This window comes from Heteronotia binoei, chromosome 1 (assembly GCF_032191835.1).
Source record: "Heteronotia binoei isolate CCM8104 ecotype False Entrance Well chromosome 1, APGP_CSIRO_Hbin_v1, whole genome shotgun sequence".
Classification (NCBI taxonomy): domain Eukaryota; kingdom Metazoa; phylum Chordata; class Lepidosauria; order Squamata; family Gekkonidae; genus Heteronotia; species Heteronotia binoei.
Window position 1 is genome coordinate 204,013,867 of NC_083223.1, and position 12,873 is coordinate 204,026,739.

Genomic DNA, 12,873 nt, shown 5'->3' on the forward strand with positions numbered 1-12,873 from the left:
TTGTGCGCGGCTAGTTCCTCCCTCCTGGTCGTGTATGGTTTGAATTCTTCCCCCATGTTCCCCTCCGGCCAGCCCCTCATCACCCAGTCTAGCACCCTCGCCAGTGTTTTGTGTTTCTGTGTTGCCTTGGCGACCTCCGCCGCATGGAGGGGCTGCTCTGGGAGGCTCTCTATCATCATGACCTGGTGTGCGGGGGCGGGGTCTGGGCCTACTTCTGGGAGCGTCAAACGGCTGAGCGCGTCCGCGTGGCCCATGGCCTTGCCTGCCCTGTGCACCAGTGTGTACGTGTAGGAGTTGAGGAATTGGTTCCACCTCAACACGCGCTGTGAGAGAATTTGGGGGGTTTGCCGGTCAGGGGCCAACAGGCCTAGGAGAGGCTTGTGGTCGGTGGCAATAGTGAACCTCCGCCCGTACAGATATTCGTGGAACTTGCGGACCCCCGCCACGATTGCCAGTGCCTCTTTGTCTATCTGCGCCTAATTGCGCTCGGCTGGAGACAGCGTGCGGGAGTAGTATGCCACCGGGACCTCCCTCCCGTCCGGGAGTTGGTGCCCCAGGACTGCCCCCACTCCGTAGGGCGACGCATCGCACGCCAAGATGACGGGGAGACCCTCGTCAAAATGGTGGAGCACCGCATTAGATACTAGGATGTCCTTGACCGCCTGGAATGCGGCGGCTTGCCTTTTTCCCCACACCCACGGGGCCTTTTTGTCCAGTAACCTGTGGAGGGGCTCAGCAAGGGCTGCCTTGTGGGGGAGGAACGAATGATAAAAGTTCAGCACCCCCAAGAAGCTTTGGAGCTCCGCCTTGCAGGTGGGAGCCGGGGCCTGCAGGATGGCTCGAGTTTTTTCTTCTGTTGGGTGGATTCCCGCGGAGTCTACGGCGAAACCCAGGAACTCCACCCGTGGGACCCCCAGCAAGCATTTTTCCCGTTTGACCTTGAGCCCCGCTGTCTGGAACCGGCGGAGCACCTCTCTCAAGCGATTTCCGAACTCTTCGGGGCCGGGGGCGGCGATTAAAACGTCGTCGAAAAACGGCTGCACTCCGGGGATCCCTTTAAAGAGAGCGTCCATTATACTCTGAAAAATCCCCGGAGCGACGCTTACCCCGAACTGTAGCCTCTTCACCCGGAAGGCCCCCCTGTGTGTCACTATGGTCTGGGCTTCCGCTGTCTTGGCGTCTACTGGGAGCTGTTGGTAGGCCTGGGCCAGGTCCAGCTTCCCAAAGACCTTAGACCCCGCTAGAGCAGCCAGGACGTGGCTCACCACCGGCACTGGGTAGGGGTTGTCTTGGAGCGCTTTGTTAATTGTGCACTTGTAATCTGCACATATACGCACGTCCCCATTGGGTTTGACCGGAGTCACTATGGGGGTCTCCCACATGGCGTAATCGACCGGCTCCAGGACCCCTTGTGCTACTAGGCGGTCCAACTCTGCCTCGATCTTGGGCTTCAAGGCGAAGGGGACCCTCCTTGCCTTGAGCCGGATCGGTCTGACCGTCGGGTCGAGCGGTAGGGAGATGGCCGGGCCCTTGTAACTACCCAGCGACCCATCGAATACGTCGGGGAACTCTCTGCACACCTCCCCGAACCCTCCCGCGGTGGTCGTGCGCGCCACCTCTATTCGGATTCCCAAGGGGCCAAACCATGCAAGACCCAAGAGGGTGGTAAGCGGCCGCCTGACCACCAGGATGTCTAGGGGGCCTCTGAAGGACCCCCGTTCCACCTGCACCCGTGCCCACCCCGCTATTTGGACCAGGTTTTGCTGGAAGTCCCGCAATATGAAATTTGCCGGTCGCAGCTGCAGCCCCTGGCCGGGGCGCAGCCTTCTCAGGGTCTCCTCCGCGATTATGGAGATGGAGGAGCCCAAGTCCACTTCCATGACGCAGGGGGCCCCGTCTATGAGGACCGCCATCTTTATCTTGTTGGGGGTGGTCAGGGGCAAACTCAGTACCTGAAGTGAGGTGGAGGCTGTTGAGTGGGACTCTGTGGCCTCGTGGTGTGCGGTCGGTCGCGGGCGGTTGTGCTTGGCTCGGCAAGCTCGCGCAATGTGGCCGGTCTTCCCGCAGCTCCTGCAGTCCCAGGTCCGGTACTGGCAGTCCCTCCGATCGTGGGGTTCGCCGCAGCTGGCGCATTTGGCCCTTTCGTTAGTTCGCTGGTTTGGCCGTTCGCTGGCTCGGGGGCGCTGTGGAGCTCGGGCAGCTGGTCCTGCGGCGCGGCGCGTCTGGAAGGCTTCCCCCTCGTCCTGGTGCTCGGGGTCCAGCTCCTCATGGTGGGCGGTCTCGGTCTTGACCCGGGGAAAGGTCCGGGCAGCTCTCTCGAACGCGACCGCCTCGCTGAAGGCACCCTGGAGGGTGAGCTCTTCTTTGGCGAAGAGCTTCTGCTGGAGCCTTTCGTCGCGGAGGCCCCACGTGAATCGGTCGGCCAGGGTTTCCTCCAACTGGGGGAAGTTGCAGTTCCCGGCGAGTTTGCGGAGGGCCGCCAAGTAGTCCGCGGCTGATTCTCCAGCGGTCTGGTCCCTTTTGTGGAACAGGAATCTGCGGGCCACCCGTGAGGGCTGCGGCAAGAAATGGCCCGTGAGGAGCCTGATGATCTCATCGTAGGATTTCTCCGCGAGGCGGGCGGGAGCCGAGAGACCCTTGGCGATCTTGAACGTGGCTGGCCCGCAGACGCTCAGGAGAACATCCCTCTTTGATCCGGCGTCGGTGATCTTGTTGGCCCGGAGGTAGAACTCGACCCGTTCCGAGTAGGACTCCCAGCCCTCAGGATTTGCAGGGTCGAAGGGCTCGATGTACCCGGTGTTCCCGCTCTGGTTGGCCATGGTGGCGGCGGCGGTCGTGGCCGGTCGTTCGTTGCCCAAGGTCTCCGATTGTAGCCGATGAGGCTAGCATCCCATCCTCGTCGCCAGTGTAACGTACTCGAGGCGGAGACGAGCGTAGGGCAACATTGTTTATTAGGAGCACGTTGCAAGAGAGAGAACACGCGGGCCGGGCCCCGCTTATGTACATACCCGGTTCAGCCTCCTGTACAGGTCAGGCCAATCCTGGCCTGTTAAACTTCCCGCCGTGGATGTAGTAGGCGGGGATTCCGCGCCCTGCGCTAGAGGTGCCTGGGATACCCAGCCGCCTCTGCGCGTGGGCGCGTATTTCAGCCAATACATTACAGCTATGCTTAGCAGTGCACCCTTAGATTCAGGCAGGCCTCTGCATGTGCATTCCCTGCTGAGTTAGTGTGTGCAGGGGGGTGGTGTACTGTACACAAACAGTGCTTGTTCTCTGCATCCGGTATTTGGTATAGTTCCCAGCATGGACCTGAGAATACATGCAACATGGTTTGTAATTTCAAACATATTTAGTGTTGTCAAGTCTAACCATCAATTGTGTAGCTAGGATCACACATGTGTGCATTACAGTTTATGGCCAACAGTTGTCCATGTTATTTAATGCCAGAAACTGTAACAATATTTCTTTTGACATTCACAGGTTCATTTTCAATAATTTTTTAAAAAATATATTAATTCATTATACAGCCCTGCAAGATTTACAGGGAAGCATTGAATATTCTGTCCTCTTTTGGAATACTACTGCCCATGAGAACTCCAGGAGGATTCCTCCCAGTGAAAACCAAACTATCATTGGTGGATTGCATCCTAACACTAAGTATCAGATTTTGCTTCATGTTGTCAATGGGGTTCACAGCATTGCAAGTGAGGCGGTGTGTGTGACTACATTAGATGGAGGTAGGTTGAGCAGTGGATGTATGCTGGTTTAAAATCTGAGAATGAAATTGATTGATTTTTGTTGGGGTTAAAATCAGTCATCCTTCCATTATGAAATTTCCGGTATAAAAAAGGAAAAACAGCTCAAATGCTTAAGTGCTGGTTGTCATCAAATGGCCGATCAATAAAAGACCCAGTGGAGATAGGCATACACAGCTCTAATAGCGGATATTAACCCACTTTGTTCTCATCCTGACCTGTTTACCACTATCCATGTACCTTCAGTTTGCAGCTGAGCATATGTCAATAAAAGGAGGGACTTAAAAGCAATTAATGATTTTTAAAATGATTTGCTTTGTGAAGCTTTTGACAAAACAGTCAACAATAGGGCCATTCCTGATTCACCATGGAAGGTGAAAATCCAACCTCTGAGAGAATTTCCTTATGAGTCATTTCCAAGTCAGTTAGCACTCGGGTGGGTGGGAAGAAAGAAAGCAACTTGTGAATCTGAAATGCATTTGGAATGGCCTTTCTAATCTTTTTGGCTTTATAAAGTCTCATTATAAACATTATAATATCATTACCTCAGAAGCAAGTGTTCCAGGTCATTAGCAAAGCACTTTAAGTGGGGATTGCATTTCCTTTGCAAAGCCAAAGGTCAAACTCTTTTGTTTATAAAATAGGACTCAAGGCACGTGCTATTTTTCAACTGGTTAAGATGGACCTACTAGATAAAAATAGGTCCTTTGCATTGCTATTCCTGACATGCTTAAATAATTTGTGTAATTTAACACCAAGGAAGATTTTTTTTAAAAGCTGTAAGGCTTCATCATTATCTACAGTAATCAGCATTCAAAACCATTTACATAATAACAGTATTGCATATTGCTTCACATTACTCCAGTAAGAAGGCTGGTAAAAGCTATGGATATGTCGCTGTGCATTTAGTTGTTGCTCTAGAAACAGATTGCCTTTTTTGTGTGAAGAATAAGACTATACCAAATAATAGTGGATGGACCACACAGATAAGTGAATAATTTATCTCTACATCCCACTGGTCACATTCTTCAGAAGATGAACCCAATGCTAGTCATAGAAAGCACTTTACCACCATCTCCCACCGTTTCTAACTGAGATTATAATAAGCCAATTTGGAGAAGACAGTGATAACTTCATCAGAAGCGAGCAGATAAGCAGCAGACCCTTTGCTAAACCCAAATTTAGCATTTGGTTAATCTGCATTTAGTTAAACAAATGCTTTTACAGAGACAGCTGGAGTTTATTCAGTTTCTTTCTTTCTTTCTAGAGCCGGAGGGCATGTTCCCTCCAGAGGTTGTCATCATCAACAGTACAGCTGTACGTGTCATCTGGACATCGCCTTCAAATCCAAATGGTGTTATCACAGAGTATTCTGTCTATGTAAATAATAAGCCATACAAGACTGGAATGAATGAACCGGGATCTTTTCTTTTAAGAGATTTGTCTCCATTCACTATGTATGATATACAGGTTAGAACATTTTGAACTCTATACAGTTTCCAATGTTACTGTAGTGCATGAATATATATGTAGATGTATGGATATAAACACTCATCTCTGTAGTTAGTATATATGCATCTCTGAGTATGAAAGTAAAAAAAAATGCTTGTCAGTCACACTTTTAATTTATACTTCAAGGAAGAATCATGCATATGTACACACAGGCCTCAGATTCAGTGGGAGCTCACAGGAGCACAGCTCCTGAACCTTTGGGAGCTCCACCTTCTCCTTCTGAGAGTTCCACCTCCTTGTCCATTAAATAGTATTGCAGCTGTATAACAATTCCTGGATGAGCTCCACCACCTATTTTTTCTCCAAAACAACCCCTGGTACACATATATATTTATAAGTGTATGTGCATGTGTGTGCATTGCTAACTATATTTTTGATGAGAATTTTGGTAGGTCTGAGTGTAGGGACACACGTTCAGCATGTTTATATTTATAAATCATTGTACACGTGTGTAATGGGCCCACAAGCTAAGCTTTTTTTGTACACATTTTTATGGCTGTGTTATATATTCATATTTTCCCCTCTCTCTTTTAAGGACATCAGAACTCAATTTTCACTGATCCAGTATAGTGAATTTACAATATACATTACAAAGAGGCAAAGATCACACTCCTACTCATTAAAACCAAATTGCAATTGTTTTAGAAACATCAGGCATGCATAATGCATCAACCCAGAGAAATAATGATATTGCATCCGTTTGCCTTTTATCATCTTTTCCCTCCTCCCTTCTCTTTATGGAACACGCTGATCTCAGCCATGAAATACTAGTCTTTTAAAAATACTATTAATATTTAAAAGCTTTCCATTTTTGCCCCCTTCTTCTTTGGCGCCCCCAAAATCCATATGTTGTTTCCAAGCTCTGTGAATATATGCTGTAGAAAAAGTTAAAAATACTTTTTCACATTTTTGAAATACGTTTTAGTGTCTAATTTTAATTGCAGCTTCCCCAGCTTGTTTGCCTCACTTGGACCTGACTTAGTTGAATTATGTATGGGAAGGTCTTAACAGTAATCATGTATACTTTGTCCTAAAATTTGCATCCAGTTACAGTGTGCCATAAATAAACGTCACCCTGCGGCACACCATAACAGATTTCTGTGTTCCAACCCCTCTGCAGCAGCAAGTCCCTCCACCCCATGAATACACATATGACTTTCCAGTTTCTACTTGGACGCACATTTGTCTTGTTCCTCAACAGCAATGCAAATTCAAAGCACTACCGGACTTTGGGGGCCTCCATATTAATTTACCATAGGCATGTAATGCATCTTGCAATCTTAATTGGTTTGCTCTTCAGTTTCTCCCATGTTGGTATCAGTGCCAATGTTTATGACTTTCAGTAGGAATAAATCTAAAGACTTAATTGGAATTTTTACTAAAAAAAATTTCAGGCATTCCTCAGTTCCTTATAAATGACATTATGGAGATTTGTGTCTGTATTGCCCTTTACTGTCATCGGAGACATCTTTATATTTGTATTTTTCTGTATTGCTTTCTTGTTGCTAAAGTGAACAAATTCTTCCTTTGGATCTATTTAAATTTTTCCTGAGAACTGAGGGAATTGCATTTTATACCTCATATTCACCATTCATCAGACATGAATATTTCATTGTGGAAACAAAATTATTCACAAAAGGTAGATTCCAAAAAGTTTATATGCTATTTTGGAATGTTCCCTAGTTTGTAGCTCCAAAATACATGCTGAAAAAATGCAGCTTCAAAGTACATTCCCAAAATGCAAATATCTTGGACAGGGAATGTTCCATAATTGCAAAAAGTTGTCTCTGTGAAAGCACGAAGATGTTTCCCATTTAATTGACAAGAATGAGAAGCTTTTTTATATGTAGTGGAGGAGTTACACGTAATTTTGATCACTCCCAAGATATTTAGGGTAAAGCATTACAATTTCAGGAGTTCCTGAATACTTGTCTAAATATTTTATTACCTCAGTAGTCACGTTTCTTTTTGCTATATCTAGTTAGTGTTGGAATGATTATTTTAATAACATTTATGTCCTACTAAAGTACACAAAACAGTTAATAAAACATAAAAACAAAACAATAAAAATTATTATAAAAATCATAATCAAATTGACAGTATCAGAAAACCACGAATATCACCAAAACAGGGACATTTGAATTGTTTAAAAATACTATTAAAACATTTTTAAAATATTAAAAATAAAACCCACAGATGCCCTGTGAAATTAAAGTCTTAACATTTTTGAAATGTTAAGACTTTACGGTATGGTAGCTCAGTGGTAGAGCATCTGCTTGGGAAGCAGAAGGTCCCAGGTTCAATCCCTGGCATCTCCAAAAAAGGGTCCAGGCAAATAGGTGTGAAAAACCTCAGCTTGAGACCCTGGAGAGCCGCTGCCAGTCTGAGAAGACAATACTGACTTTGATGGACCAAGGGTCTGGTTCAGTATAAGGCAGCTTCATATGTTCAACATAGCCTCAGAAGGCAAGGAAGGAGGGTGCAAGGTGAGCCTAGGGGAGGGAGTCTCAGAGTCCTAGATGCTATAGCCAAGAAAGCTCTGCCCCTCAAAAGGTTACCAACTGCTTGCCCAATGCCTGCTTTTCTTTAAAACAATAGAAATTACCCTGCAGAATCATTAAAGATACCATTTTCTCTGATAATTATTAGATTGAAGTCTGTACATTATACACCTGTGTGAGGAGTAATGGAACCCAAATTACCACTGTGGAAGATGAACCAAGAGAGATATCAGCACCACGGATTCAAATCCTTGGTCCGAGGTATGAAAATATAATTTGGTTTGCCTTATATCCCCAAAACAGCGATTATAATAGAAACTGAGAATGATTTTATGACTGAAGCTATCAAGCATTGTTTGCACATTGATGCAACCCCCAGTTACTTATTCAGTTGTGAAGAAGAAGGACTTGAGCCAAATCTGTAAGAAGATGGTTCCTGTTGGTGTTCCTGTTGGTGATGGTTGGGAGCTGCTTGAGTAATGACCAGTGCAACAACAATCATGCCCTCTTTTCTATTCCTGTGCTCATTCAGATTTCCACCACACAGATCTCCAGAATGAGGGCAACACAATAGTGGAAACATTGCCCTCGTATTGAATATGCATAGTTTGGCACAGACGCAAATTGGATTGTCTGTATAGCATGTGAGTTCCTGGCATTTGGAGTGATCCCTGATTAGCCGAGATCACATAAGAAGCCACCTGGTGGGGAGGGGTGGAACTGAAGCATCTGCTATAAGGGTCAGAAAAGTTAAGCTTATTGAGGTTCTTTCAGGGAATATCCCCCTCCCCAGCTCTTTTTCATGTAAAAATTGATTTCCCAAAATATTAAGGGCAGCCCTATTTTTCATCTCAAAACTCCCATCAATTATTTCACTTCTATACCCTGGGAATTTCTCCAGGCTTTCTGTAATCATGAATCTGGGAGAGTGTCATTCAGCTGCCTATATATATTTTTCCTGATGGATATTAAGAGATGGAATTGAACATAAGGTTATGCAGGTTGCCAAGCTGGCATTTTTCCAATTGTGCCAGGTTAGGCAACTGGCTCCCTACCTGTCTCACCCCGATCTAGCCACTGTAATCCATGCAACAGTCACCTCCAGGATAGACTACTGTAATTCGCTCTGTGTTGGCCTATCCTTGTGCCAAACCTGGAAGCTCCAGCTGATCCAGAATGTGGCTGCATGGGTCCTCAGGGCTGTAACCAGTACTGGGGCAGCATGACAGTGCCCTCTATTGATTTGGGGTGACCCCACCCCAATGTCCCCCATTAGGATTGCCGGCGCTGGTGTAGCTGCTCATCTGCAGCAAAGCTCCTTCCATCTGGAAAAAGGAAGACAAGAGTGGGGAGGACTTTGAATTTAGCCAGCCACTAGCAGTGAGAGCTCTCAGCTCTTCTTATTTCTTCCTTTCCCAGGTTCCTCCTTTGAGACTGCTGAGTCTGAGTCCACAGGGGGAGCGGGGAGCAGAGACTGCCACCCATCATCTGAGAGCTCTGCTTATTTCTTCCTGTTTCCCTGTTACAGCCTACCTTACAGTCCTGTTAATGGTTAAAGCTTATACCTTGACTTAAACTTTTTGGATTTTAAAGGTGCCCTAACTGCACTCAAACTTCAGTCTTGTTAATGTTGTGACAGAACTGCTGGAGGGGGTTCCATTGGGGTGAAATTGACCATGGAGCCATATAGTCATTTTCTCTACTCTGAGAGTTTGAGTCTTCCTCCCCTCCTCCTGGCAACACGCTCTGCTATGTAGAGGCATACTTTGAATAAAACTTTGTTGGTCTTAAAGGTGCCACCAGACACTAACTTTGGTCTTTGATCCATTGCTTCAGATCTATCTGCTTGTGAGAGTGAGTGATGTTTTCACTGTGTGTGTTTTTTTTTGGGGGGGAGGGGGTGGTGATTGCATAAACATGAAGCTCAGCTGCCTGCCTTACAGTCACTGTTTTGCTTGGAGGGGGGAAAGGGGCTGTCTGCCTTAACTGCGTGTAAACATGTTGAAGCTGCCTTATAATGCTCATTGATAGAGTTTTCCCTTTTTAAAGCAGGATTATTTTACTGTTGAATAGGTTAAAAAGGGTGGAATGGCAAATAAATACTGCAATGGTAAGCATCTTTGTAATAAACCTGAAACACTTGCCTTATTAATGGGGATGGCTAAGTAAGGAGCTTAAATTAAATTCATTAAATGTACTTAACTGTGTCCACCCTGTGTGCTCCCCCAGAAAAAAAAATCCTGGATATGGCCCTGAGGATCCTTATGGGGACCCCTCAGATGGCACACATTCAACCAGTGATACATGAACTGCATTGGCTTCCAGTGGAGCACTGAATCCAGTTCAAGGTTTTGGTATTGACCTTGAAGGACATCAGAGGTCAGGGACTTGCATATCTTCAGGACCACCTCTCTCAATATGCCCCTGGAAGAGCGTTACACTCCATCAATAAGAACTTCCTGATAGTCCCCTACCTGAGAGAGATCTGGCTGTTCTCGACTAGGGTCAGAGCCTTTTCTGCTCTGGCCCCTGCCTGGTGGAACTCTTTGCTAGAGAACATCTGTGCCCTATAGGATTTATTACCTTTCCGTAGGGTTTGCAAGGCAGAAATATTCTGCCAGAATTGTACACAGTATTCCAAATGAGACCGCACCATTGATTTAATATTTTAACCCTACTATGTATGATGTATTGCTTCTGATGTAAGCTGCTCAGCCCTGCTTGCAGGGGAGGGCAGCCTGGTAAACCAAAATAAATAAAAAGTAGGGTCTGAGATACTTTCTGTACAAGCAGAACTGCAGTATCTGCATCAAAAACCAAATGTGGCTATATTGCACTGCTGCTATTATGTACGTATATATTTGTGCATCAGATCTTGTATTTCCTTCTTTGTCTTTCTCCTGTTATGGGCAATATTTGTGTTTCATCTTTCTCTTGTTATGGGCAATGTTTTCAAAAGCAAATCTGGTGCTAGCCTGGAATACAGTTGAACAAATGCAGCCATTCTTTTCCTTAAAAAAATCCAGGAGTGCCAACGTTTCCAATAGACAGTCTATAGCTAATGGGCATACATGCTAATACATTTATCAAAATTACAACAACAATAAAATAGTTAGCCTCTTATATTCATGTTATTGTTGATGCAATTTTATTACACTTTTGGCAGAGTTTGGTATTTAGTTTTTTTTTTTCTTGCGAGGAACAGAAACATTTCTTTTAAATAACTAAAAATCTAACATCTAAATCTTCAGAAATTTGCCAGTGGAATGGATTTGCTCCTACAGCTTTCAAAGGAATTTTTGTTTGTTCTTTAAACATCTTTCCTCAGCATTGTATATTTGTCTGTTGAAAATTTCTAGGTGAAATTAAGCTTGCTGTTTTTCTGTTACATAAAGTGATCCAGTCAAAGCTTGTTTAATCATAAGAACTCAATTCTGGTATACATAGTTTCCCTATGGCTTTCACTGACATATGTCTTTGTCTGTAGTATAGCAAACACTTATGCATGTCTCTGTTATTATATACAAACAAAAAAATGTCATAACACATGAATGCAGGAAGATCAGAAATTTCTCCTAGATGTTATGATCTGTTCAGTCAGAAACAGACTTTTTCCATTGCTTTTCCTTACATGTCATATTATCATCTGCTGTTCTTGTATCCCAAAAGAATACTAACTACTGATCGATTGCCCGGACGTGTCTGGCTGTGGCCTACACGTGCCCCGGGTAGTTCATTTATTTGCCACGGTGGATTTGCTAGAGTGGAATTTAATCAATAGCTAATTCATTAATTCTGGTCTTCGAGTATGTAGTGACTATGCAGTATAAAAATGGCTGGCTGACTTCAACTTTGATTGAAATATGACAAACACTACAGCCGACAGCTTTAGCAGGTGCTGGCCTGCATACGATTTTTCTTATTTATCCTCCATCAAGGAATATGTTCAAAGGGAAAATAATAGATTGTATAAACAAGAAGACATTTTAATACGTATCTGCCTATGGGGAAAAGGTATGATTTCTAGAAAAAAGCCACATGGGAAGCTAGCAATACAAAATATATTCTGCAACTTACTTATTTTTATTAGAACTTTTGTGGCTTTTCTCCTTATGATTTTTTTTTTCTGGGGAGGGGGGAAAGACAGTTCTACCAGTGAAATTCTGAAGAATATTGTCAGGCCATATCTGTACAGTAATCACACATGATTAATGTGAATTATGCCTAGTGATGCAGTATGAGGCAAATAAACATATGTTTCTATAGCCTCAAGTAGACAGCAAAAAACCAAGGGTGCTAATTGAGTACTGTTGTTCATAATGAGTAGCAGGGCTTTTTTTGAACAGGAATTCACAGGAACGCAGTTCCGACTGGCTTGGCATCAGGAGCTGTGGCCTAATATGCAAAGGAATTCCTTCAGGGCTTTTTCTACAAAAAAGCCCTATGTGAAACAGTGGTGACATCATGGGGTGTGGCCTAATATGCAAATGAGTTCCTGCTGGGCTTTTTCTACCAAAAAAGCCCTGATGAGTAGACTATATTCAGCTTGCTGGATCAAGTTACAGTGGCCAGGTATTGCTAACAATCCAGATTTCAATATATATGGGATGACAGCTGCTGACAGCCTTTTCTAATGCAACATTATTCTCTTAGTGCTGACATTGTGTTGGACTAGTTTCAAGGAGGTTGTTGGATGAATGATCCAAATAAAGTTTTAAAAAAACCGACAACTTGTTTCTTTTCCATCATATTTGTGTGGATTTATTTTTGCCATAAATACCAAATTGCTCCCCTCTCCAATTGTTGTGCATGTGAGGTTTGGGAAGTAGTACATATATTGTATGTTCTGTGGTTATTATAGACAGGATCCAAACAACCACAAACGGACTCTTATTTGACTTATCTGCAGCATTCAGTACAGTAGATCATGCCATCTTGTTGAGATGCTTGGAGGCAGAAGTATGCATCAGGGTTTATTCACTGGACCAGTTCAAACCATTTATCATGGATGAGACTCAAAAGGGTTGCTTTTGGAAACCAGTTGTCATCAGTATGGAACCTAACCTGTGGTGTTCCACAGAGCACAATTCAGTACAGTGGATCAT

The 12,873-nt window shown here is 44.6% G+C and overlaps 1 protein-coding gene across 1 annotated transcript in view; it reads left to right on the forward strand.

Moving 5' to 3' along the window:
• Positions 1-12,873, forward strand: part of USH2A (usherin) — a 1,244,521-nt gene that overhangs the window by 872,583 nt on the left and 359,065 nt on the right. The window contains exons 45-47 of the mRNA XM_060246775.1: positions 3,528-3,737; positions 5,023-5,225; positions 7,917-8,029. Coding sequence (XP_060102758.1) covers positions 3,528-3,737; positions 5,023-5,225; positions 7,917-8,029 — 526 coding nt within the window. The remainder of the gene's footprint in view (positions 1-3,527; positions 3,738-5,022; positions 5,226-7,916; positions 8,030-12,873) is intronic.